The following is a 27,154-nucleotide window of genomic DNA, read 5'->3' on the forward strand; positions in this document are numbered from 1 at the left end:
CGCTGTGCCGAAAGTATGCAACGACCCAGATAACAAATCAGTGACTTTTTACTGCTTTTACGTCTACAGACGTTGAATCAAGGTAAAAAACGACATTTTCTGTCTGAGGATTTCCTCATTAAATTTCTCGAGTGACAAAAAATTTCTAGTGGAAATTCCCCTTCACGGCAAAAACTTTCTACAATAAGTAGGCCGCTACCAATGTTGCAATGCTTTGGTGAGTAGGCTACATTCAGGGCCTATCATTTTTGATTAGAGATGAGATTTACTATTTTTTAATTATTTTTCGCCTCACAATTTCAACTTATAATTCGTTTGACCAGTATTTCTATTACTGTCCATGTTGCTGATTGGAGCAAAATCTGATGTGGAATGTGAGGGATAAGGACGGAATAGGCTACCGCCGACATGTTCATTCCAAGACAAAAACGATTCCTGTTTCGAAGAAAGGAAAAGGCAATGAACATAACTCACGTCGAGCAAAGCATGCCGGATGACGGACTCGAGGGACATGTCCTGCTGGTTGATGGCGGCCGGAGTGAACGGATGCACGAACATCCCGCTTCTCGAAGCTGTGGATGGATTAAAATCACGGTTTAATACGTATGCAACACAGCCGGTAGCGAATGAAAACTATCGGTCTGGCCATTGTGCCGTCATGAGATATACGATATACAGTATAATATATATACATGTACACTTCATGACTCAGAAAAGACATCATCTTCACATAGATTTATCCTGACAATATGTAAGAATAGTTGGAGCTGAAGCATTCACATAATCACGTGGTAAAAAAACATTCTGTGAAGAATGACATGAAGCATTATTCTACTTTTGAATGCGATTTTCTGACGGAATGCTGCAACAACTCACTAGACTTGGCTAGTTTCAACGCTTCCTCGTTGGACATGGGCGGGTAGTTGCTTGGCAATGAAGGAAACTTAGATGGAACCTGAAATAAACGTTAACAAGCAGTGATTTTTTTGTAGTTAGAATGGAAGCCAAAATCATACACAAAATATCTAATCAACGGCTTAGAAGTTGAAGACCAGTTTCCAAGTTGGTAAATACATTTACATGAACAGATAACATATCGGTAAATGTAAGTTGGGTAAACCTGAAACTACCTGAGTTACACAGCGCAATACTGCACACAGTGTTATATCACAAGCACAAGTAATATCAGATAATGACAAGCGAATGCTACGTCATACCATCTGGGGGATCTCTTCTGATTTCTTGACGTCAACGACGCTTCTCGAAGCTTCTGGTTTTGGTGACTCTTTTCTGAAGTAGGAACAGACATCAGCTATAGAGCTTGTGCAAAACTGAAAACGGTTTGATCTTACGCAAAACAATGAACAGTAAAGGAAAATCTAATGTTATTGCTTTAATGCTATTCTAAACCAACATATCGTATTATGTTGCTGAGCACTGGAAACTCACTTCACCCAGAAAACAAAGTGCAACACATGATTTATAAAGCTGACAACGATCTGAGAGAATAAAAACCGATTATTTTTTTTGCCATAAGCTGACATTGGATATATTTGTCTGATGCACAAATCTACCTGTACATGTTGGCGATGACGTCATGTGAGTGTTCGTTTAGAGTTTTGGTGCGGGTAGGAAAGGGCGACCCCTGGCGGGGGAGATCGTGCGGCATTGGGGATATCTTGCCGCTGGATGGGACTTTCTGGCCCATCCCAGAAACCTGTACGCATTCCGTTCTTAGAGTTTTTGTGTGTAAAAAAAGAGCTTTTACGCTGACATTAACAAACCTTTAGCGTATTTTAAGCAGTGGCAAGTATAAATACAACAACGAGAAAAAGGCTAAGTCATACCTTAGGTTTGGAATCGAGAATCTTGTGGGCCTCGCCGTGCGGACCTGACGGGGTGGCACGTTGCTTCGCCTGGTCGAGAAACAAACATTAACTCAACTTAAAAATCTGTTCTCATGCAGTTGTGATTACACATTTAAGATGAAAAGTGAATTTTACAACACCGAAGTCAATTTGTCAACGATGCGGTTAGTTCGATAGTACAGGAAACGAATTTGGAAGATATGACGAATCTTAGCAAGGCACTCAATGGCAAGTATAAAATTGGACACGATTATTTCCATGCCTCCCCGAGTCCCCGGCAATTCATTAACTTCACTGCCACGTCTACACTTAAATGCATAATCTTGAAAGACCTTCTTCTTCTTCAACGAGAGCAAGGTATTTCTCGTCTCATCCCATGTTTAACTCTCTTCCTATATCCTTCGCCTTATCTCTATAGTCGTTAAGACAAACCACGTCACTTTAAGAAATACTTGTTGCGAGCAATGCCCAGTAATTATGCCATTTCTAGCTTGATCAGAGACAAAATGATAAACAAACAAAACTTGTCCTTTCGTGCAAGTTGGCTGGCAGGTTGTTAGTGGCTGGCAAGTACATCAGTATTGTTGACGTCACAAATGATAAAGCAAATTAGTGAATGAACTTCAGGTTGTGAATGAACCTCAAAATCTACACAGCCTAAACTTCCATTTATTTAACTTTGACCTTTCACCACAACCAACCTTATCTTGCATGGCCGCATCTTCAAACTGGTTGATCTTGTGATCAATAATCGCATGGATGAGGAGGTTCGGAGTCATGGAGGCTCTTCCCATTGTCTTCAAGTCCCGAGCAGTTTTGTCTTGGGCAATGGAGGAGTAAGGAACATGCTCTGGGATCTGGAAAATTGTTTCCTTTTCTTAAAATAGATGATGATGGACAAATCTAGTTTTAGAAAATCGGCAAAGGGTATAAAGTCACGCAAAAAAGACAATGATCGGTTGCGTAAAAAGTTAAGATAATAATTATTCTAACCTTGTCTCTGGCAGCGCTGTTTCTCTGTTCTTGAGATGATGCAAGATTTGGATTTGATCCACGAGAGGATCTGGTGTGGAAAAAGATGTAAGATTAAAATAAAGATCAAAGTCATCGGTAGGATGGCAAACACGATAGCAATGTTCCTTTGTCACATCAGTACAATGTGTGGTTAAGGATGGGTGACTTTGACAAGAAAGAATATAACACATTCAAACTGACACTCACCTCTGAGCATTGTCAAAAGCATGGCGGCCTTGTTTCATCTGCACTTCTATCAAGTGATTCCTAGCTGCTTCGGATGCAAAAACATGAGCAGCTCTTTCAGGAGAAGGAGCGTAATGGCGCTCTGACGATGTTTGTTGAATCTTGCGTTGGTTTTCAACTTCTTGCTGTTCCAAAGACTTTTCCTGCTCTTTGGCTCGAGAGCTCTTATAAGTTGCGAGAGGACTTGCACTCTGGCGAGCTAACTGTGGGCTGTTGGCCTGCATGGCTAACAGAAGACTCGGATCGGTAAAAGTGCCGTGGCCTTCAGAAAAAGAAATAGGCGTCTTCTCCACAGATGGATGTCGAGATGATGAGGAGGGATAAAGCATAGGTGATGGTTGGCGCCCATCTTGCATCATCATTGGGTATGATGTTGGAGTTCGGCGATCGGCACTAGGCACCCGCAAGGGGCTAGATGACTTTCTTCTGGCTGCAGTAGCTTGGGTTTGACTGTCAAGAAGAAACTGGCCCATACCCGGGGGTGGGACCTGCGGCTTAATGGAGGCAAGGGGTGACGAGGGGCTTTGTGGGTTCGGGGTTCTGTTCTGATTCATGCTACTCCGAGGAGATGAATGAGTCGACAGAGGACTGGAAATAGTCACGTGTTGAGGAATGAAGTTAAGTCGTTCCATCGTCGCTGGAGATCCTGAGAAGAGGAAGACATTGTTGAGTAAGATGGAACTTTTTTCTGTGCACATTTTACCTTGATGAGCTGTGAGGCTTGCCATGACATACCTGAGTGACGAGGAGGAACCAGCGGATTTGGAGTAGTGACTGACACAGGTTGTCCAGGAAGAACTGCTCCAGCTGGGAGTGACGCACCTGAAAACAGAGAGCCACAAGCTAGACATATTAACATGAAAAACTAACACACTGCCAGTTTGCCATGTGTGAAGAGTTATTTACAGGAGTTCGCTCGCAAGTAGTAAATGATTGTTCCAAACACTGGTCAACACTTGCCTAGGATTCTCGTGCAATGTAACGCCGAAAAAGTAGTGTAAAGGTCTGCCCAATTAATAACTTTGCTGGGGTTTCGCTGAAGAACTGCAATGTCCAACACCAATCAAAGACAAAGCAGACCGCTGGAAATAATTAAACTGGCTCAAAATCCCTCAAGAAACATTCAACGTACCAACGGCTACTGATTGCGCAAGGAGAGAAATATTCTGCTGCTGCATCTGCTGCGCTGTCAGGAAGTCGTGGTTGATGACGCTGCTGCGGGAGTTCTCCAAACTATCGTTGGTGGATGGAGAGAAGGGCCGCATCAGGGCAGCTCCCGGAGGAAATGCAGACACTGAAGATAGATTGAAGCAAGAAATGAAAAACCCCAGTGTCTATTTTATTATATAACAAGCGATGACGCACTCTGTTGTTTCATAAAAAGCTTAGTTAACACAGAATGCATCACATTGTCAGTAATTTTTACGAAATCAATGATGGAGCATAGCTTATCTCCAAATGAAGATTGGCTAGTTTTGGTGTCATCTGTGTTCAAAAGTTTTGCGAAGATGAAAGTGATGCTTCAGAAATGAAGCAATCGACATAAAACACACACGTTTCCCAATCGAACCTGGGTACGAGAAGCCAGCCGAAGCAAATTGTTGTTGTTGCATGTACTGCTGGATGAGAGCGGCAAACGCAGCAGAGTCATGCGGATGTTGCAGAGGAAAAGGGGGAGTGAGATAAGGATTGGTCATCCGCATCTGGGCTGCAACCGCCGCGTTGATGAATCTTTGGTCCGGCACTGAAAAGTAAAAATAAAATTTAAGAAACTTGTCAATGTCAACTTTCAACTTGACACAGGATAAATACCAAGTTATTTTTGGGTCAGCAGATATGATCTTGAAACCCTGTTAAAGCATTATAGGGTTTTTCATTTTTTCACGATTTTTGAAATCAAAAATGCTCGTTCTTAGCTCAATCATGTGTCTGAACTAGGGTTGGGATTTCGGGATCAAACTTTAAATCCCGGGATCGGGATTTTCCGGGATTTTAACTCCTTAATCCTGGGATTTGTCGGGAATAGCAAAGTAGGAAAATACACATGCAAGCTACACAAACCACATTTATTTATTGTAGTACTGACGCAAAAACAGGAGAGCATCGAGAGTATCATTCTCAAAATCAAAAGAATATATTTTGAGTACTGCGATAATTTGAAATTTTCAATGCGAAATATATTTTTCGTTTTTGGTAAAAGTCAATGATTGTAATTCGGTAACTAGTTAATAAGCATTAGTGAGTGACTCAACAATTTACGAACTAAGGCATCCCTTACGTGTCGTTGAAGCCTGAGATCCATGCAGATCCTCGGGTAGCTTTGAGTCAGGATGTATCGGATTTCGATGTTTATATGCAAGATTTGGATGAGATAAAGAGGAACGCAGATCCGAAAACTATCAATACAGCAAAGTAACGTCAGAGGCAAATCAAATCAAAACCAAAAAAATATCAAATATAAAAGGGGATAGGGACAAAAAAGGTGACACGCTAATTCATCACGTTACACAATGCACAACGGTGCCCAGATCATTTTTTAGCCTGCATTGCACTGACCATTTCAGAAGCGCCGGTGAATGCCGCTTGCTCGGGTGTGGCACGGGATGCTGAAGACGGTCGCTTGTTATCTGCAGCTGATGAAAACAGTTATTTTGTTTACAGTCATATATCTTCTGAAGGCAAGCAGAAAACACAACTTAAAACGTTTTTGTTTTCTAATTACTGACTACTGTATGATAAAAATAGTAAGATGAATTGGATGAGTGGAGTGATGTTTGTCATCGAGCAAACACCATCAAAAGACGAATATTGACCTCTTCACGTTTAGTCTACCAACAGTTATAACCTTATCATCTCACCTTCCTTCAAGTGCTTGTCCAATGAGTGTTGGACAGCTGGTGATGACCGCTTTGATGGCAATTCAGCGCCAGATGAGGATTGCATGACATGTGAGATCTTCCGCTCTGGTGCATTTATCTGTGGAGGAGTCATAGATCTTTGCGAGATTGATCGTGGAGAAATGTTGGCTTCTTCTAAAGCTTTTGCTTTCAACATGCCACTTGCCTGTGCGATGGAGCTAGGTATATAGGACACACCAGGTAGGACACCTAGATTCTGCAACTGTTGTGGGTCCAAACGAGCAGAAACTTGAGATGCGATGGAAGAGCTGACATTGCTTCTGAAATCTCCAGAAGAGTAAGGATTTACAACAGGATGAGGATCAGAGGGTCTTTCTATCTTCACTGATGACATCACCGCACCAGAAGGAAGTCGCATCCCGTACACTGCACTAGCAGTGGTTGGTAACGTTGGAAGATGTCCTGCTCGTGTTCCGAGAAGAGCATCAGCTCCGTGTTGTGACATTCTTCTCGTCGGAGAGCCTAACGGTAAGTTTTGATTCGATACTTTGATCATACCGGAGTTTGACGCTCCATGAGAGACCGATGTCTTTAATGACATAGGAGGAGGTTGTTTTTGTTTCTCTTTTTCTGCAACCTCTCGTGGGCCCGGCACTTGTGCGATTTGAGCCCGGAAAACTGGCTTTCCTTGAGTAATAGAACCACCTGAGATGACGACATGTCCTGGGACTATCTTGTCTGGAGAAGATGCTCTTATACCCATGGTGACTGATGTGGGAGTTATGGATGATGAAAATTGAGTTGGCTTGTCAGAGTACATTGGTGCTCTGTGGAAAGTTGATACACTGGAAGGAACAGATGACATCCTAGAGTGTGCCGGTCCTATCATTCTTGGGGTAACAGCTCTTGGAGAATGTGACTGAGGGGGAAGATGACTCGGTGCCATAGATAGAGGTCCTGTCTTCACATCCTTAGTGTAAGATTTTCTTTCGTTGGCTCTTCCTGCAAGAACCTGGCAAAAATAAGACAGTAAAATACGAGTAATTTTCTGAGTGAGCCCACGCAGATGTGCTCTAACCGTAAAAATTTAGGTGCTGAGCCTAAAAATCAAAACATACACAAGCCGGTATACTTTACCTGCTCGTTGGCGCCCATCATAGATTCACTCTTGAATTGCTGCGGTGAAAATACTGGTGCTCTGAAATATTTGCGCAAATAGTCAGAATATCTACATTGTCAAGTTCGAAAAGATCCCGAAATGAAACTACAATTATTTTCTTCTCAAAGCGACAAAACACAGAATAAACCGCTGAAAAAAAACGCATCATTTTTTTTTAAAAAAGGTTTTGTTGAAAGCGAAAGTTTGAACGCTCACCTGGCATCGGCAGACGTGAAGCGAAGAGACGCGACTGGAATCGGGGAATCCGGAATGGTGGCAGCTCTCTCCTTCATTGCTTGTTTGTCTTTCTCACTGTACACGCGGGGGTAGCCGGGAGGGGGGAGAGAAGTGATGCCTGGTAAAGTGACGGGTTAAAGTTTTTGGGTTGCATGGGGCTTGTTGTTTTTCGTTTGAGTTCGCATTTTGCGTTTGCATGCCGATTGAGTAGAAACTCGTTACGTCTGTTACTAGCACGTTTATCAGCTCATGTTAATTTTACTATATTTCAACGTCTAATGATGTTAAAATGAAATAAAACTGCAACTTTTTCTTACGTGGGTTGTGTAGCTAAATTAAGTGGAAATAAATTAAATAGCTATTGATATGGTAACACAGAAGCAACGCAATATAGACCACAACATCTCGAGCAAATTTGTGTTTGTGTGTGTTTATTGCAAAAGTACTACGCTAGATTAAAAGTTATAAAAACGTGCTTAAAAGTGAAAAAAACGACCGTATTAAATTGATTCGCCATGGTAAGCCGGTCAAGTGTCACGTTGGCAAATCTGGTAAACATCCGTACAAAAATACTCAACAATAAAGAGAAATCAGCAACAATTTTAACCTGACGCAGCCGCAGCAGACGATACAGAAGCCGCAAAGTCTTTCTGCAATGACGCGGCTGTTAGGTGGGTTGGGTGGTACTGGTGTCTTGGCAGCGATGGTATTGCAGAAATTCCAACTGAACAGATTTTTCTTAAGTTTCCGGCAATAAATAAACGTCAAATGACAGCTCTTATAAAGTTCACCAGCGAATGAAATTCGCCACTCTTTACAGTTAAATGGATGAATTTGAAGCAACACAAAAATAACTACTTGTTGAATTGAGAGTCATTGAAAATCCATAAAACAAGATGTTTGAACGAATCTCATATTGCTTAGCAATAAAAACAATGTGCAATTAAACAATTGTCTGCACCTTCAGCTTTCTTCTCGGGATGACTTGTCGATGCTGTGAGGTGATGTCTTGATGAGTTGTCTTTGGTCAGATCAACAACGGCTGGGGAGACTTTCAATGGTGTAGGTGTTGATTTCTTTGCTGGAGATGACAATTTTATTCTTCATTAAAATGCGATGTAAAAGTACATGTTCGTTTGCAACACCAGGTCATTGACTGCAAAGCAACCTCGCGGCTACGAGGGCTTGAAGAGTTTCGAGAATGATATTGTGTGATTTGGGGACGTATGTTTAATAAAGAAGGACATCTCACCTGTTAAAAAGGACGTAAAACCGTGGAATAACTAATTAACTAACTGGAGCTACTTTTACAGTAAAATTGTGACTGTTGGCATGCAAATATCGATCACTCGTGATTGTGGTAAAAATCAAAAGAGATATAAAATCTAAAGCACATTTAGCCTAAGGTTCGAAGTCAAATTTCATCAGCCTCCAGGCATTATTACAGGTTCACAAGTTGGTAAGGCCGATGTATCCACAGATCAGCCGCTAAGCTTTTAACCCAGTTTGACTTTTCGAAAGAAACTATGCTTCAAAATGCTTTTTTCTCAATTGTCTGCAGACGTTGAATCATTGTAAAAAAGTACTGATTTGTCTGGCTGGTCAGCACACCTGCCGCGCCTTTATCATAAGTTAGATCTCCAATGCTCTTCACGATGACTGGGGTGGACATGACAATTGGCTTAGGAGTAGACGAGTTTGTTGGCTTTGGTTCTGCAAAACATATGAGATCATTTTTTACATTAAAATAACGTTGATACAACCACGTAATAATGAAATGAAAACTCCTCGCTTGTTTGGACAGACAAGGGAACCAAGTCGTTTTTTACATTTATTTAACGTCTGCAGACGTTGAATCAATGTAAAAAAAAGACTGATTTTCCGTCTGAGGAAAATCATTACCACCTTGAGCTGGGATGCTGGGAGTTGGGAAGGGACTCGGTGGCAACTTGGAGGATGCCGAGAATCCACCAAACACTGGCGTGGAGTTCGGACGGGACATGTCCATACCTGAAAATGAAATGGAAACTCTAAAAAGGGCGTCATCTTGTGCTTTATGACGTTATGGTTTTAAATTCTGAAAGAAGTTGCGAAATACTGTGTCATTTTAAACGTATAACAAAGAGTTAGTGTTTTTTTAACTTCGAAAATTCGTGAAAATATTTTTTAGTGTATTCAATGTAGATGAAAGTCATTGACCCACACGTGCTTGTGTCAATGACTTCTGTACTTAAAAGTCTGTACTTTTATTTAAGGCGTGCTGCTGATGAATACAATAAAAAAAAAAGAATTGCAAGTCCATTAGAAAATAAGGAAATACATTTTCAAAGCTTACCTGGTACAATCAAGTGCATACTGGTTGCAACCGGTTTAGACGACACAGCCTCCGAAGCCACCATCGAGCCAGGTGGAAGGGACTGTGGACGTCCATCATTGACTACCACTGGTGGGATTGAAGTGGGTGGAACCGAGGGTTTAGTGGCGAGGTTCAACACTACAGCGAATAAACAGTTTCAATTAACAGTTTAATTCACGTCGTTTTACCACATTTTAAATAAAAAATAAGAAAAAAAAACATAACAGCAGCCAACCTTCGCTAGTTGCAAGTTGTTGAGCATTGATGGTTGCTGTGACAGTGGCAGCCAGAGAACCTTTAGTCGTTGCACGAGCTCTTTCAAGCCGGATACTGGCGGGCGCGTCATTGAAATCGTCATCGAAGCCATAAGGGGAATCCACCGGCTTGGCTTTCGATTGAATTGAAGAGGCCTGAATGCAGGAGGTTTGTTTGTCAAAATGGGCGATATAACAGCAAATGCAAACAACGTACAATATGGTACCCAGTTAGCAAATCAGTTTCGTGTTTACATTTTTAACATCTGCAGACGTTTAATCAATGTAAAAAGAGACTGAGTAGCTGCATGAGTAAAATCGGTACTTTTCCGCAATGTTTGCGATCGTACGCCAGAAGTAGATGTATGCTGTATAGCATAGTCGACAACCGGTATGCACGGGCCCAACAGTTATAAGAGGAGTTTGGATATTTAAGAAAACGTTTTAACTTCCTTTTATGACGTAATTATCGAGAGGAGCATTAGTGTAACATCTTCTGTGACTAACGAAGATTACTAAAAAAAGAAGAGTTGGAGAAAGCCACAACATAGAGTTAACGTAGCTTTGATTCGGCAGTGGTTCAACTGCACTGATCCAAGTTTACGGCAGCGCAATTTCCACAACACAATAATCTCTGACTGCAGCGTGAGGGTGGATTTGAAAGACTTTGAAAGAACGTACAACTACGTCGGAAGAAGTCTCTTCGTCAGCACTGCATGTGGCGCTGCTATCGTGATCTTCCGCAAGAGACGCCTTGGAGAGGTTGGCCTTCGACGTGGAATGTTCGACGACGTTTTTATTCTCATCCGAGGTCAGTTTCTCTGTTTCATTTTTATCCTCTGATTTTCTACGCTCTGAAAAAAAAAAACTCTCTCAATCACGTGACGTCAACGCCAAGAGTTTCTTCGATGCAATGGCAAAGCTATTTCTGACACGTCACAGCAGAACAAATGCAAACAATCTCAGCACTAATTAACAATATCTCATTAACGCAAAAACAAGTGTGATGGCAAAACCTTCGCAAGATGAAGAACTTGTTAGTTTGGGTAATAAATAGCATTAAATTATGCATGAATGTTGCTTTAAAAGCGTTTTAATGATGCATTTTGTATTTTTATAAATAAAAAATCAAATAATGTTATTGCAATAAAAACGATAAAGTACTTCTTACAATACGAGTTTTTCAAATTCGAAATACAGAGGGTTTTAACCTTAGATTGCATTTATTTTCCTAGTTAATTACCGGCTAACCACCAGAAATCGTTAATACATGCACATAAAAAGTATTCAAACGAAAGAAAATGTGAAGCGAAGAAAATCATCATTGATCATCTCGTCACTTAACAAGATGACAATCTCCCCCATACCTCCATCGGCAGGAGGATCAATCTTTGTAGCTCCTCCCATCTCTTTCCCGATCTCAGAAAGATCGCCCTGCGTCGCCTCTTTTGTAGCGCCACTAGACTTTACAACGGCCGATATAACCTAAAAAAACATCATCAAAATTGTTCAGCAAGTGTGGGCAGTGGCCACAGAACAACCGTTGCCCCCAGTGACGTAATAGCATACGCATAGCTGGGAGGCTTTGGAGTTTACATCATGACAAACAATTCAATAAAATGTACCACATGGAAAACAGCAGCTTAAAAGATCAAACCTCTTCTTTAGATGATTCCGTCTTAATTGGATCTTTGGAAGATTCGCTTGTCTTTTGCGTTCTTGATCGTCTTTCAGTTTTCTAAATATTTCATTGAGCAACGTTAAAAAACGACATTCCAATATCTATTAAAAAAATCTGTTTAGTGTTTAGGCTAGAATGTTGACTGTCAGTTAAGTTTCTATGTAAATTGTTATGGAATAGACGTCAGTTCAAAACGAAAAGAGTGAAAAGTATCAGATTGAAAACTACAAGGCACCGCTAGACACAAAATCTAGCCTGGTTTACGTTCATGTAACATTGCCATTCGGTAAACCAACGTAAAATTGAATCTTTTTATAAGGTTGAACCGTGGTTGAACTTATCCACCTTCGCTTTCTTTTCAGCCGGTTCTCCACCTGCAGGGGTTAACTTGTCACCTGCCTGTCTTTTGCCGCTTTCTGCAATCACAAAATGTAATGCAACACAGTGTGAGATATTGCGTAAGCTTAGACAAAATATGAAAGTAAGATAGTTGGGTTATGAGATACTTTCACCACAGACAGGCAAGGCAACAGAAATGATATGAGAAACCTGTGGTTTGAGTGTCATTTGACGCTGCGGCCGCCAACGCAGCTGTGGTGCGACGAGTGCGGATGTGTGTCGTTGACAAGGAATTCGAGTCGCAGGTTTCCATGGCGGCACCGGAGCTTGAAACTGCAGCGCTTGCAGTGCCTTCTTTGGGTTTCTGGTAAAAAAAAAATTAAAATTGAACCTAACAACTAATTTTCTTTGGTTTACGATGATGTCGTTTTAATTAACATCTTTTTAATGCTTTTAACACGTAACCGTAACGGTTGATTTGGATCAAGCTTCAAGATGAAAGAGGCCGTCTCTCGATAAAGTCATGGTTAGCATCAGGGTGTGCACTGGTCAGTTGAAAGAGGTTGCGTAGGGTCAGCAGCAGTTGTGGAGAGAGATTCGTCATCCAGCATTCCAGCAACCAAAGTCGAAACCGACTGAACGGATGAAAGAAAAATATCTACTACTTTACCTTTTTGTCTTCCAAAGGCAAGCTGTCTTCAGTTTTGTCCGTGTCAACTTTGACCTTGCTCTCGGACGACGGGGATTCGTTCGATTTTCTCGAATTTGTATCGTCATCAACGGGTGCCGCAACGTCAGGCGACGGAGCAGGGTGGCGAGTTCTCGTCTGAAAAATTCAGATTGCTTTTGAATAAGCTATCGTCACGTAACATCACTTTGTGTCAACATAACAAAGTGTGATCACCGAATCTCAAATCACTGCAAAACTTATGATATCGCTTTTAGAAAAATGACAAAACCTTTCCCTGTTACAACAGTTGCCAGATGCTTTTTCGAATTTCTAGTTCGTGCCAAAATCTAATTCAGCATTTACATGGTTACAATAGCACAAATGTAGACCAAAACAACACGAAGACTATACTTATCAACTGCTCATCAGATTAAAAACTCATGCTAGAGATTCTGACTGCTATCAATGGTATTATATCAGTCTCCAGTTAAATTGAAAGTTTGCAAGTTGGAGTGGAATGTGTAAGGTCGCCATGGTACATCTTATATTCTACAGCAATGCTTCTTCATATCAGCATCTAACAAACTTAGAATTATGCCTCCACCTATGGTATTGAAACAAAAACAACCTTACCAAATGTTGATCAATTTTAAAGAGTTTGTTTTTGTCTTACCGAACACGTCACAACACAAATTTAAAAACGATCTCAAACTGAAAGTCCTTAAGAAAGACTTTCGGGTTACGTGAAGATGTCCCAAACAGTAAAAATGCTCTGATTTTGCTGTCTGGGTTATTTAGATCGTGGCATTGTTTTGTTCAGCGTTTGTGGGACAAGGTATAGTGATAACATGAAATACATCGCACAACGCATCAACTACGTAGGATAAAACGCAAGCAAAGCTATCATACCCCTTTCTTTGGTTTCCTATCCGCAATGAGCTGGTCCAAGCCGTGCTTCTTCTTGTAGTTGTGATAGAAATTCTTAACTTGTTGTTCCGATTTATTGGCGACCATTCTTGCGATCGAAGAAAAGTCTTTTCCATGTTTTCCGAAACCTGGGGAGAAAAAAAAATGTTTTGATTTGTAATATGGTATTTTGAGGGTTGGCGATTAGGCTTTCAGCACACAAAGACGATATAAATCACACTTTAATTCTTTGGAACTTACCTCTACACGATTTACTACACCTCGTGTAAAGCATGCAACTGTATTTGAAGTCAAGCTTTCACCTGATGTTGTACGGTAACGACTGCATAACATACTCACGCTACCATACTATCCCTAAGTTATGCACTGCAATAGTTCCTCAGATATTGAATACTTTTCATCAAAAATATTAAGGTAAAGGTGGTCCCATACTTGATTCAAGTGTTGGGTATGAGGATATAAGGTTCTCATTATACTAAGCCTTCGGCACTAAGGAGAGTAGGGTGGCCACTTCTTTTCTCTCGGCCGCCTTTACTTCAGCAACTACGCCCGCCCAATTTATTACACCCTAGGTAGAGGTGAGCGATGTTTTCAACAACCAGCTTAAGCCGGGAGTCGAACAAAAATATTAAGTAGCAGTAAATTGATGTTGAACAACGATCAAACGCGTTAGTTTAATAACGAAACAAATTGCGATGTCTCGCTGATGGCAAAGAGAAAACAAAACCGCTAAACACTAATTTAAATTCGGAATGGCTCTGCATTTACCCATCATCGACGACGAAAGCCAACCAAACAATTGTTTCCACAACACAACCACCTACCTTCCTTGACCAAATTGATCTCTTGCTCCGTCCAGTTCATCGTCTGCTTGCGAGCTCTAGTCATCCGAGGAGAAGGAGGCTTGTCCACCTTGGAATCCTCAGGATCGCAATCCATTTCTTTCTTGATCTCATCCTTATCCCTGCAAGCAGCGGCATGTATAGAATAATATACAGATCGCTTGAGAAACATGAAGAAGTGGCCATTCTAAATGTTTACAAACTTTAAGTTTTGATTACAGAGAATGGAGGCTTACGGAATGTATAAACGCAATGAGGTTATAACATACTGGTAAACCACAACAAAAATGTCATGACAGTTTGTGAAATAAATTGCCAAATATTTAGATGAGGGTTAAACTTCGGTTTCTTACAGTCAACGAATAAGAATATAACGATTGCAAATATTCAACAAATGAAATGAAGAATCCAGAACGGGACATTTGTCTCACTATCTTAGTGATTGCCAATCGTCCCGATAAGCGTTTGTTGTATTTGTGGTTCCGTCATTTCGATTCAGTTTTGAAAAATTTGCTATTCTGCCATCAGGTATCGAGACGCAATATTTGAGACAACCGGATTGAAAAGTAGTTTCTATTGAACTTGCAGTACTTGGATATGATTCACGACACAAAAAAGTAAAGGTAAGCAGTAACTGCAAACAAACAAATCGCCACAACTCACAATTTATCCGAATCCTTGGCAGAAGCAGACTGCTCGTGATGGTGAGCCTACAAAACAAGGCACATGCTTATTCCACGTATAGCAGTGTGCAGACAGCAAAATTCGTCATTTATACGTTGATTCAACGTCTGCAGACGTTGAATCAACGTATAAATGACGAATTTTGGTTGTCTGGGCGATGAATTGAATAGGCTATCACTTGTAAATTTATTAGAACAACCACGAAGCTGATAAACATGAACTGGAATTGAATGCCACATACCAGCACGGTGGCTGATCCTTACCTGAGCTCTGCCCGACTTTGGTTTTCTCGGTTTCATACTTTGCTTCCTGACCAAAGCCTTATAGTTGTTGGCTTTCTTCGTCAAGTAATAGTAGAGGATGCAATCAGCGACACTCTGTTGGGTTGCAAAACTAAATTAGATCTTGATAAACAAATTCAGATTAAAAATATATCTTTCTTCACTTCACGTTCCATATTATGCCTTTTATATTTGAATTTATGTTGTAAACACACTTGTTAAAAATTATTGGCATTAAAGGCGAAGAATGAAATAATGAAACCGATATTGTGCCAGTGCGCGTGTCGACTCACCTTCTTTTCAATGCAAGAAGCTATCAGGTTGAAATTCTTGGGGTGCTGAACATATTTCTCCTTAAAAATCGCTTTCTCGTGGTCAGCCCAAGTGTCTAGCTGTTGACTTTCCTGAAAGAAAGAAACGCAAAGGGTATTTTTTTAAAAGAAAAGGAGCATCGAGTTATAATGTTGCAGCGTTCGAAATTAGCGTAACTTTACTGCGGCAAATCATTGCCCACGTAAAATTATGGATTGTGAAATGTCGTCGGCAATTAGCGAAGTAAAAATTTTAAACACGTCTATTTGCCGTGATTCAAGCAGTAGCCTACAAAATGTAAGAAGTGAAAGAGTAAGTCAGTGGTCCTCACAGTAATCTACGACCCAGCTAGCAAAATTGACATCTTTTCAACATTTGGCGACGTTAAACGATGTATAAATGGCAAATTGTTTCGGTTAAGAAGGTATATGTTTGTACTTTGACCTTGAATGTTTGACCTCGAAAGGTCACTTCGCAGCCTTCCGCTGTTGTGATGCTTTCATCATTTTCTTTTTTTTTAATTGTAATCATTTCAACAGTTTTGCTATGTACATATTGAACATTGTGTTTTGACTTGTTATGCATCTTTTTCGCAGCAGCTGATAAACATATCTATCTTCGTGTGGCTAACAAAACACTTTTAACATGTAAGCGGAATGAATTGAAAAGTAGAAACTCGGGTGCAATCGTTTCTCATAATACCTTAAACTCCTTGAATGGTTCAGGCATGAAGCCATTGTTGTTGACAAAAGTGACTCTGCGTTCTTCTTTGTCCAACAACATCGGGGGAACGACAGCATGCTGACGCATATGACGTAGCTGATTTTCCTGAAAAATTAATTCTGGCTTGTTTGGAACATTCCGGAATGTTCACACCTGATAAGTTTTACCAACCAGGTTTTATGATGTAAGAGAAACTTTCGTTATGAGGAAGCACTCTTTCTGTGAAACGGCTTTTGACGTTTTAATTCAAAAACTGTATCATGCAACCAGCTTTGCAGCCTTCGCGGGGTTTATCTTTCAAAAACTTGTTGAACAACATGGCCAAACCGCAGTAAATATTTGAGGCTACGAATGAGTTTAATCAGTAGAAACCACATAAGTTTGTACAGCACGTAACGTTCTCTTTTAACTTTCAAAGTCAAGGTTTCTGTTCCGCCGACTGAGAGCAATTTCATAAGCACAACAGCTGAAAAGCAGACTACGAATACTCAACGCTCAAAAATAATAAACCGGTTGAAAATAGGGCAATTCAACACAAATGTTGCATGAATAAAACACCACATGTGGCCCTTTCATTGGTGAAAAAAAACACACTTATTAAAAATTAAACCACGACTTAGTAGAGTCTTTCAATCATGCTTCGTTAAAAAAAACATAAGAAATTGGCAAAGAATATCATGATACTGATACATTTTCTGCACCTGTTCTGACAAGCCATCCACAATCTCAGCAAAATCTGCATCACTTCTGCAGGCGTCTCCTCTTGTTCCCACGCGATCCACTCGCTCCTGCTGTTCTCGGAGCTTCCGCACTTCAGGAAAAAGCTTCTCAAAGAACTCTCGAGTTTTGGCATCTTTCCCTCTGAATCAAATCAAAAAAATCAAAGTTCTGCTGGATCAAAATTAAACTAACAGGTCCTAATTCTTGCAACGTGAAATCTGCAATGTAGTTGCAGTATATTTTTGCCTTCCATACACGTAACATCAGGATGCTGTCAAATAACTCCTACTGGGTCAGAATGATCGAGATTTGTTTCACAAATTTTTTGACACAATGACAAAGGGTCCACGTCTTTTAGGCGCAGACAGTTGGGCGCCGGTCAAATAGGCGCGCACACTGTGGCGTCTGGATATTTAGGTGCGGAGCACTGTGGCGCCCGTTCATTTAGGTGCTATTCCTAGTAAGTAGTAAAGACTGCAGATTGTATCAGCTTGGCAGGTAGGGCAATGCTTTTCACACAAAATGTTATATTTATATTGAACAGAAAAATATGTTGTTTTGTTAATGCGCGTGTGGAGATGAGGTGCGAGACAACGCTCTACTACTCTTGATATTAGCACATCTCCACAGGACATTTGCAATGCATCTTGATTCCTGAACACAGGTTGCAGCCAGATGGAACTTTACTTAATCTGTTATCTTTCGCAATTACTTCTACTAGGGATGGATTGGTAGCGTGGCGAGTACGTATGAGACAACGCTCTACTACATGAATACATTTCTATAGGGCATATGAACTCTGGCTACAAGTTGCAAGCATACTGGTGCGACTTTGCTCGTTATTAAACATAGTCGGGGTTTCGACGGAAAACTAAGTTACTCTTCACTCAAGCCTACCACCCGCTTAAAGATAGGTTACGGATTCTTTTTTTACTGATGTTGAGTGTAGTTATTGTTTGACTCACTAAAAGTGAACTCAGTCATGTTCGGAAACTTGAATAATTTATTGATAAAGCTTTCGCCGACACACACCTGGACTAACAACAAATAAATATGGAACACGCGCATTAAAATGCAATATATTTTTCTGTTCTGTTATAGTCGTCATTTTATTTACGTTGAATATATGTAACTCGTGACCAGCGTCACTACATAATCACAGTTCAGCGTTTTCTGGTACAGACGTTGGAATTGATTACCACTGCACTACGCGTGTAATCAATTGAGCGTTCTGTACCACGTTCCTCAGTTGATTGTTTTGCGTTTCTTTCTTACTATATATTGCGTTGATTTTATACACTGAATGAGTAAGTAACAAGAGGTAAATGGTTTTCTCACTTGGTTGGCTATCGCTACAATTATTATTGTTTATTTTATATTAAACGTCTGGAAATACAACAGACATTTAACTGGCGTCGTCGGCAGGATCTTTACAGAATTTCTACAGGATTTTAGAAACATGGAGAAACTGATCGAAGTCCTGCAACGACAAAACCCTCACAACACCGACGCCTCCGAAGGTACCAAACGACATTTCAAACCGGGAGATCCCTGTTACGCGCTATCATTCACTCCACGACGGAGCCCGGATCCTCGTTGGGTTCCAGCCGAGGTGATCAAGCGACAGGGTAGCCGAATCTTCCTGATACGTCTGCTGCCACATGGTCCGACGTGGAGGCGCCATATGGACCAACTGCAACCTCGCTATGCATCATCGGAGGACCAGGAGCCGGGAGATACTCCTGCACCAACAATCGACTCTTCCGCTGTCTCCACCTCAGCCCGAACGAATTCGGACGACACACCGACTGTACCGGAATTCGGGCCACACAACCCACGAAGGTCGAGCCGTCGCCGCAGACCTCCGGCTCGTTTCGGACTTTGAGTTTTATTGTTAATTCGGTGTCTTGTTCATTTTTTATGTTTGTGTATAAAAATTATCGGGGAGGTGTTATAGTCGTCATTTTATTTACGTTGAATATATGTAACTCGTGACCAGCGTCACTACATAATCACAGTTCAGCGTTTTCTGGTACAGACGTTGGAATTGATTACCACTGCACTACGCGTGTAATCAATTGAGCGTTCTGTACCACGTTCCTCAGTTGATTGTTTTGCGTTTCTTTCTTACTATATATTGCGTTGATTTTATACACTGAATGAGTAAGTAACAAGAGGTAAATGGTTTTCTCACTTGGTTGGCTATCGCTACAATTATTATTGTTTATTTTATATTAAACGTCTGGAAATACAACATGTTCAATATAACATTTTGTGTGAAAAGCATTGCCGGTTTAAGCAGCTTTACTCACGGTAGCCATGACATATTTTTCTGTCCAATACAACATTTTGTGTGAAAAGCATTGCCCTACCTGCCAAGTTGATACAATCTGCAGACTTTACTAGGAATAGCACCTAATGGACCGGGCGCCACAGTGCTCCGCACCTAAATATCCAGACGCCACAGTGTGCGCGCCTATTTGAACGGCGCCTAACTGTCTGCGCCTAAAAGACTTGTTCCCATGACAAGCATACTATGAAGAACTACAGCGACAAGCAAAAATAACAATTGAAATTTCTTTCGTGACGTAGTTTCTTGCAACTATTCAAAGCACATCAACAAGATCCAGCATTCATGCTAAAACAAACGTAACTTTTATTTTGTTTCACAAATAAAACAACTGATCTTTGATTAAGCAATCGAATTCATAAACCATGATATTGGCTGGATTTGTTTATATCAAATGCCACAGTCAGGATGTAGACATTGCAGAATCAGACTTTTCAATGCATCTTGTAACATGAAAAAGTAATCTGTTTGACAAAGCATCATTATCATCAAATCAATGATAGCTCTTTAATGGTACAGAAGCACAAAATCTTTAACTCACAGATACTGTTGAAGTTTGTTACTAATAATAATTAATTCAGTCCTCGAAATTAGCGGTGGCACACGGCAATTGCCGCCGCAAACGTCATAATGGCCATTCTGCTACGGCAATAAAAATGCCGTCGCAAAATGAGCATTTAATTCGGACAAAAATTGTTCAAAATTTCTTCCTGTTTGATTTACTAGCAGCGTGAGTTTAATCAGCAGAAACATCGCACCAAGACCTCACCTCGGACTATTTTACTTGCTGTGAACACTCACAGAGTCTTCAAAATTAGCATATTTTTACTTCGCAAAAACGTTGACGAGGCCAAACGGCATAAGTTGAAATTGCCTCGGCAATTGCTGTGAACGTTTATTACGAAAAAATTGTACCAAAACATGTAAAACGAGAAGAGAAAAAAATAATCGAATAGTCTATCACGACCGCACTGTTTGATTTGTTGTGATGTAATAATACCAAAAGTAGCGATAAAGCGATCAACGTGATACGCACGCTGTTACGGTGATTTTCGGTTATAACTCATTGGGGGGGAAAAGTAAGTTAATTTTGGGTTGATTCAACGTTAGAGTCAGCACAAATCGATTTGATTTTCTCGGCGAGTTATATCGCGTAACAACAACGCCCAATAAGAAATTTACGTTTGTTTTACATTAATTCAACATCTAGCGACGTTAAATTATCATGAAATAACGTTAATTGCTCAATCAGATACTGATAACAAATCAATAGCTCCCTGCGAGAAGATTGCCTCGATTTACGTATACAGTACACTAACATAATTTCGGCACAATTAGGATACTGCCAGCAACACAAAGTCTGTTGGATAAAGAACTAATCGGAATCATCGGAGGATGAGGTTGTGTTTCTCGGCAGTCGAGTGTAGCAGGAACTCAGCGATAGACACGTGTTTCACCCATTAGGAAGATCGCTCCTTTTCAACAGGAGGATGAGGTTGTCGCGTCGTCACTGGAATACTTGAAGACGCAAAACTGCCCGTTCATGAACGCGCGATACCATATGATCGGAAGCATTGCTTTTCTTTACTGCCGAAGAACCATTCATCCAATTTTGCACCACTTTTTATATTCGCAACGACACCGGTTAAAAATAAGCATTCGATGAAAGAATAACTTTTGCGTAACAATTAAGCCAGTATTTATAAGGTTGCAAACTTTTTACAGTTCACAAGAGCATTGTCAGCGCATAAAATAGCGTGCGTGATGCTCTGGGCTACCGCCGTGTGACGCGCATAAAAATTCGTTTGATTAAAGCATACGGCAATTGCCGTCGCAATCCAAGGTTTGTTGATTTGGCGACGGCAATGTTTTTGCCGTCGTAGATGGAAGCTAATTTCGAGGGCTGTTAATTATAGTATATTTAGTCATTTTTATCAGTAAGTTTATGCTATACGTACTTTTTCTTGATATTATTTTCCGTTCGTTCAGTCTTTCGCTGCCACTGTTCCATGAGCTGGTCGTATCTTACGCTCAGATACTTTTCTCGAATATTCTCAAGCTTTCGGCGACGTTGGAAATACTTTAGCAGCTTTGGCCGCATTTCCTCATTCCTGACAAGCAAAATTCTAGGTTAAAATTTACAAAAACAAACAAGACCTTACCTTGTATTGTACAAACTGAAAATTGTAAAATCTTTCAGGGGTACAAAGTTGATCAAATATGGGATTCCAAGGGATTCAAACACAATCCCTTGGAATACTAGCCAAAGCTGCACAATCTCAGCCACCATTTCAGAATGAGCCGTGAAAATCAAACCCAGCAGCTCTACGAGAATTCATACGCTATACGTAGCGGAAGACAGTTTGTTCATTGCAACGTTAGTAGTCTGCGCATAAAAAATATTCTACTTTTTCAAGTTATCTTGGTAAACTTTTGTGTCCGATGGCTGGTTATATAACGGCATGTCATAGATGGGACAAATCTGATCCAAACCCTCTCGAGCTTCTTCGGCTTTTTTCTGCAAAACAAGAGTATTGCTTGAAAACTGCACTAGGTTGTTCAGTAAACAAACCATACAGCTGTGCACTGTGCGGGTCTGCTACTATTCGGCGAGTCCGATTCGGCGAGTCCAATTCGGCTAGTCCGATTCGGCGAGTGGGCTATTCGGCGAGAGCCCTTTTCGGGGAGTTCCCAATTCGGCGTTTTTTGAATTTTTTTTAAAATTATTGGGTACCGTAGCCTAATTATTATTGCCACTTTTACATCGTTTTAACGTCGCTAAACGTTGAATAAGACCCTAACCCCCAACCCCTATAACGGCAATAATAATTAGGCTACGATACCCAATATTTAAAAAAAAAAAATTCAAAAAAACGCCGAATAAGGAACTCGCCGAAAAGGGCTCTCGCCGAATAGGGCACTCGCCGAATCGGACTAGCCGAATTGAACTCGCCGAATCGGACTCGCCGAAACGGGCCATTCCGCACTGTGCAGTGATTGGAGCATTGCAACGAGTGAGCAGACACACAAGATTAAAGATTTTTTTACATTTCAAAACAAAACACACTCCGTTTGCATAATGGGAATATTTTTTGCGTGTAAAAGTTCTCATTACGAACCCTGTTGTCGGCATAGATGACTTGCCACAGATCTCTGTGCTTAGGTTCGGCTCTCTGCGGCGAAGCTTCTTCTTTTTCGGGTTCAGGTGGCTTCTTGGCAGATTCTTCTAATTGGGTTTTCCGCTTTTCTAATCTATTAATTTCCAATTCAACCTGAAAGTTATTGAAAAAAAAAATGTTGCCTGTGCTTGCCGTCGTTATGTTGTTATAGCATGTTGAACATACAGTCATTTCACATATGCTTGATCTTGTTTTATTTTGTATTTGAACGTGTTTAGCATTATCATACTTTTATGTCAACTCAAAACCAATAAAATCCTAAAATAAAGCAACGAAATGTATATTTCAATATGCATTTCATCACAAAGGCCAGGAATTCCCATGTAACTTTTGTAGCACTTGAACAGCACAATATGCACACTGGAGTACGAGCCTTGACAAGTACCGTAGGGTGCCAGAACATGCTGAGAAATCTAGAAAATCCAGATTACTACAACAGAGAGTATCATTACCGAAGATTTACATGACGTTGAATGTGATACGCTAAAAACTAACAATAGAGCAATACAGAAACCTTCGATAATTCTCTATCAACTTTGTCCATAGCTTGCACTAAATCTTCTTTCGATTTTTGTTCAATCGCACAAACAGGATGAACAGATCCAACTATGAAAAAATACAAAGCTCAATTAAGAGCAGCTGATAGTCCCATAAATCTGTACTTGCCGAATCCTTTTAATTTAAAAGATCAATAACATCATTCCTTTTCACAGCAGTCCCACATGTGATGTACGGTATGATTAGGTACATAATTGAAAACTTATTAACTGTTTATGAGTGTTTCTTGGTGGTACTTTCTCGCACATAAAGAGCCCTTGGTTAAAGGCTCTTGGTGAACACATGAAAAATCAACAAAAAAATTATTAAAACAAAAATAAAGTAAAGAGAAAAAAAAGTAATGCACCATTTTGCTGACACGGAACACCAGTGCCTACTGTTGGCACTTGGCTAGCCATAGACTGGTTGCCTGGCTGTATGGATCCGGGCTTCATGTCTGCCTCTTGCTTTATTGCAATTCCAGGTTCCTACAATGCAGCCAAAATGAATTTCAGGGCCATTATTTTTCCGTATGTTCTATCTGAGAAGTAGCAGAAGAAATAAAAGTTAACTTTGAAAAGGCAAACACAGCTTTCAATCAGGTAAGTTCATGCAATATGATGTATTATGACAGGGTGGTAGGTAACAGTAACACACCTTTTTAATATCTGCCAAAGATGCAGAGCTTCCTCCATGAGACACAGAGTGACTTGGTGGTATGTGGGAAGATGAAGACTGGTCCTATTAAATCAGAAAATAATTCAGTGAATATTATGGTGAGTTGAATTTTGGTTGTTGTGCATCATCAATTATGGTATAAGTTATTTGGGTCTGCTACTATTCGGTGAGTCCGATTCGGTGAGTCTGATTCGGTGAGTTCCTAACTTCTAACCCCTAACCTTAACCCCTAACCCTAAAACGGCAATGATAATTAGGCTACGGTACCCGATAATTTAAAAAAAAAAATTGAAAAAATCCCCGTTAAGGGATCGGACTCACCGAATCGGACTAACCAAATCGGACTCACCGAATCGGACTCACCAAAACGGGCCATTCCGAAGTTATTTACTCATTACATTTTAGCACCATACGTTTATTACACATGTCTATTTTTGCTTCAACGCAAGGCCAAGTAAAACATCATCATGAAACAAATTCACTTTTTCTTTGAAACAAATTTTAAATAAGAAGATTTTGCTTTCTTTTGAAAGAAAAAACATCTTTAATTTGAAGTTTGAGAGTTCTTTTTTGCTGGAGTAAAAGTAAATCAAAATAAATGGCGTTTACGGTTTTGAAAATCAAAAAAAAGGCATTCATTTTGAAAGAAATTATTTCCTTTTGTTTACATATTAAATCTTTGAGTCATCATTGTAAATACCTTATTCATTTGCAGATGTTGTTGCTGCTGTTGATAATGAGGCATATTTGAAAGAAGAGTGATCGATCGATCATATGTGTGGGGTATGCCAGAAACAATTTGCGATGTATTGGAAACATGTCTGACAGATGAACTGGCGGGATACACACCAACTGCGCCTTCACAAAAATAGACAAATCTAGTCACAACTTGCACGAATTGAAGGAACAAACATTACGATATGTCACGATAGCTAGAACAAAAATCACTTTTTAAGAACATGACAATCTTCACTCACCATGACCGTCAAACATACTAGAACCGGATGTTGGCAAATCTCGATCTCTTTCGCCAGCTATTCCTATGTCACGAAGCAAAGACACACGTCTTGAAGAAAACGATCCCGGTTGCATTTGAGCAATATGCATTGATGCACTACCTGTTGGAATATGTGAATGCTGCAAAGAACTTATCATTGGAACTGATCTAGGATCAAAGCGATGGGGAGAGTCAGATGCTCTGGAGAATACAGGATGTTGCATTCCACTGGGTGGCTGTTGGTAAACTTGTGAGTACATCATCGATGAAGGTGCCGTTGTACTTGAAGTCAATCCTTGCCTAAAAAAAAAAGTAAAGGTGGTCCGATATTTGATTCAAGTGTCGGGTATGAGAAGAGAAGGTTCGTCAATGTAAATACTAAGCCTTCAGCACTAACGAGAGTAGGGTGGCCAGTTCCTTCCCCTCAGCCGTCTTTCCTGCAGCAATTATGCCCACTCAATTTATTACACCCTAGGTAGAGGTGAAGGGTTTTCAAGAACCAGCTGAAGCTTGAAGTCGATCCATGTTTGTCTAATTGGAAAGCCAACACCTTATCGGTTGCGCCATCACACCACCTGATTGCTGATTGCAAAGAAGGTTTTTGTTTCTTGTTCTTCAGTCACGTGTAGCAAGAATTGACAGTAGTGCTGACACCAGGAAGGTTGCTCCTTCTCAACAAAAAAATTTCTGTTATGGAATTGAGTGACCAACTTCTGTTATTTGGGTGATCAAATAAATGGAAGCGGTGGATGGAAAACAGGAGTGACAAGAAGGGCAAGGCTGGGTCGGCAGAGCTCAGGGAATGTAGGGAAATGTTACATGGAAAAAAGTTTTCTTTAAAAATGAAAGAGAAAATCTATTGGAGTTGTGTGCAGCCTGCAATATTGTATGACAGCGAAACATGGATAGTGAACTGGCTTTTCTGAGAAAAACAGAAAGGGCAATGGTGAGAGCAATGTGTGGAGTAAATTAAGAAGGGAGAAAAGGACTAAAGAACTGATGGATATTCTTGAGATCAGGGAGATTATTAAACAATTTGCCAGGGCAAACGGAGTAAGATGGTTTGGGCAATGGACATGTACTAAGGAGGAAAGAAGTTTTCTTCAAAAGGTATTGACTTTGAAGGTAGATGGGAAGAGGAAACACGGACGTCTAAAAAAAACTGGAAGGAACTAAAAAAGATGATGTAATGGACAGAACGAGATAGAAAATAGGAGTGAAGGAAGTCACTGCAAGGTAAGAATCGACCACCCTCATTTCTCAAAAGTGAGGATAAAACCAAATTTGGATGATGATACTAATAATGAAAAAAATGATTTGCACATGTTGTTTTGTTTCAAGTAAAAAAAAAACAAGTTTGTTAAAAAGCTAGTTTTCCATGATTTGAAGTTTCATTCAAACACTGCCTTCTTTCTAGAAACAAAATATTATTTCAAATTAGCATAGCCGTTTAAACAGGTTTGCCATAGATTGTATAATGTATAGCCTATACAAATTAACTTCACTACCAACATAATTCTATGTATGTATACACTATACTTGAGCGCATGAAGTTATGCTTGAGTGACAAAAGGGAACCATCACCAGAGACTATAATTACTGCATGTGGTAACTATAACCACTTGCATCGATACAAATGAATAATCAAGTAATCTTCTAAAATAGCCTACTTCTATAATTCGGCCTTTTAGCATTAAACTTACTTATGGCTATAATAACAAAACATCATGGCAACCTTACCAACCTTGCTGCATTATCACTGTTGCTTGCAGCAGCATAATTATGTGACATAGCAAAATGCCTCTTCATGGCATTTAATTTGACAGAAGACTGAGTTTTCAAGTTTTTATTTCATTTGAAACTAAAAATGACTGTTGTTATTTATTTTCTTAATAAGCAAACAGATATATATATTCAATGATGTGTTGAACTCGGAACCAGATTAATCAATCATTACAACAAAATGCATATGACCTAAACAAAAATGCAATTTAATCAAGGTGCAAATATTGTAGGTTGGAAGCTCCCAAATATTTGTGGGATTAAACCCCCCCAAAAAAAGTTCTAGATCCTCAGGATTCAAACATTTTGGAAGTATGTACACAGTTTTGTCAAATACTTTGCAATTTGATATCAATTCTAATTACTATTAACTTAATTTTTGGATGTGGTGGTCGTGCCAACTGCCAAGTTTGTCACCATTGCTGTTTTGGTTCTGTCATCAACACAAATCATTCGATCA

General features: G+C 40.1%; 1 protein-coding gene across 1 annotated transcript in view; it reads right to left on the minus strand.

Moving 5' to 3' along the window:
- The window catches only part of LOC145776070 (uncharacterized), a 30,893-nt gene extending 4,172 nt beyond the window's left edge, over positions 1 to 26,721 (minus strand). The window contains exons 1-44 of the mRNA XM_082587475.1: positions 26,657 to 26,721; positions 24,893 to 25,212; positions 24,616 to 24,773; positions 23,895 to 23,978; positions 23,605 to 23,725; positions 23,215 to 23,306; positions 22,641 to 22,793; positions 21,930 to 22,039; positions 21,480 to 21,632; positions 17,153 to 17,312; positions 16,431 to 16,556; positions 15,710 to 15,820; positions 15,399 to 15,512; positions 15,115 to 15,161; positions 14,434 to 14,573; positions 13,592 to 13,737; positions 12,683 to 12,838; positions 12,223 to 12,376; positions 12,019 to 12,089; positions 11,650 to 11,730; positions 11,360 to 11,477; positions 10,674 to 10,846; positions 9,974 to 10,148; positions 9,718 to 9,876; positions 9,288 to 9,392; positions 8,994 to 9,095; positions 8,344 to 8,463; positions 7,990 to 8,106; positions 7,362 to 7,500; positions 7,124 to 7,184; positions 5,987 to 6,998; positions 5,685 to 5,761; positions 5,407 to 5,524; positions 4,699 to 4,872; positions 4,261 to 4,422; positions 3,864 to 3,950; positions 3,090 to 3,774; positions 2,862 to 2,931; positions 2,570 to 2,725; positions 1,848 to 1,916; positions 1,575 to 1,717; positions 1,218 to 1,290; positions 877 to 955; positions 475 to 572 (exon numbers count right to left, since the gene is read on the minus strand). Coding sequence (XP_082443601.1) covers positions 475 to 572; positions 877 to 955; positions 1,218 to 1,290; positions 1,575 to 1,717; positions 1,848 to 1,916; positions 2,570 to 2,725; positions 2,862 to 2,931; positions 3,090 to 3,774; positions 3,864 to 3,950; positions 4,261 to 4,422; positions 4,699 to 4,872; positions 5,407 to 5,524; positions 5,685 to 5,761; positions 5,987 to 6,998; positions 7,124 to 7,184; positions 7,362 to 7,500; positions 7,990 to 8,106; positions 8,344 to 8,463; positions 8,994 to 9,095; positions 9,288 to 9,392; positions 9,718 to 9,876; positions 9,974 to 10,148; positions 10,674 to 10,846; positions 11,360 to 11,477; positions 11,650 to 11,730; positions 12,019 to 12,089; positions 12,223 to 12,376; positions 12,683 to 12,838; positions 13,592 to 13,737; positions 14,434 to 14,573; positions 15,115 to 15,161; positions 15,399 to 15,512; positions 15,710 to 15,820; positions 16,431 to 16,556; positions 17,153 to 17,312; positions 21,480 to 21,632; positions 21,930 to 22,039; positions 22,641 to 22,793; positions 23,215 to 23,306; positions 23,605 to 23,725; positions 23,895 to 23,978; positions 24,616 to 24,773; positions 24,893 to 25,212; positions 26,657 to 26,721 — 6,834 coding nt within the window. The remainder of the gene's footprint in view (positions 1 to 474; positions 573 to 876; positions 956 to 1,217; positions 1,291 to 1,574; positions 1,718 to 1,847; positions 1,917 to 2,569; positions 2,726 to 2,861; positions 2,932 to 3,089; positions 3,775 to 3,863; positions 3,951 to 4,260; positions 4,423 to 4,698; positions 4,873 to 5,406; positions 5,525 to 5,684; positions 5,762 to 5,986; positions 6,999 to 7,123; positions 7,185 to 7,361; positions 7,501 to 7,989; positions 8,107 to 8,343; positions 8,464 to 8,993; positions 9,096 to 9,287; positions 9,393 to 9,717; positions 9,877 to 9,973; positions 10,149 to 10,673; positions 10,847 to 11,359; positions 11,478 to 11,649; positions 11,731 to 12,018; positions 12,090 to 12,222; positions 12,377 to 12,682; positions 12,839 to 13,591; positions 13,738 to 14,433; positions 14,574 to 15,114; positions 15,162 to 15,398; positions 15,513 to 15,709; positions 15,821 to 16,430; positions 16,557 to 17,152; positions 17,313 to 21,479; positions 21,633 to 21,929; positions 22,040 to 22,640; positions 22,794 to 23,214; positions 23,307 to 23,604; positions 23,726 to 23,894; positions 23,979 to 24,615; positions 24,774 to 24,892; positions 25,213 to 26,656) is intronic.
- Between the last annotated feature and the right edge of the window lie 433 nt (positions 26,722 to 27,154).

This window comes from Aplidium turbinatum, chromosome 8 (genome assembly GCF_918807975.1).
Source record: "Aplidium turbinatum chromosome 8, kaAplTurb1.1, whole genome shotgun sequence".
NCBI classification, from domain to species: Eukaryota; Metazoa; Chordata; class Ascidiacea; order Aplousobranchia; family Polyclinidae; genus Aplidium; species Aplidium turbinatum.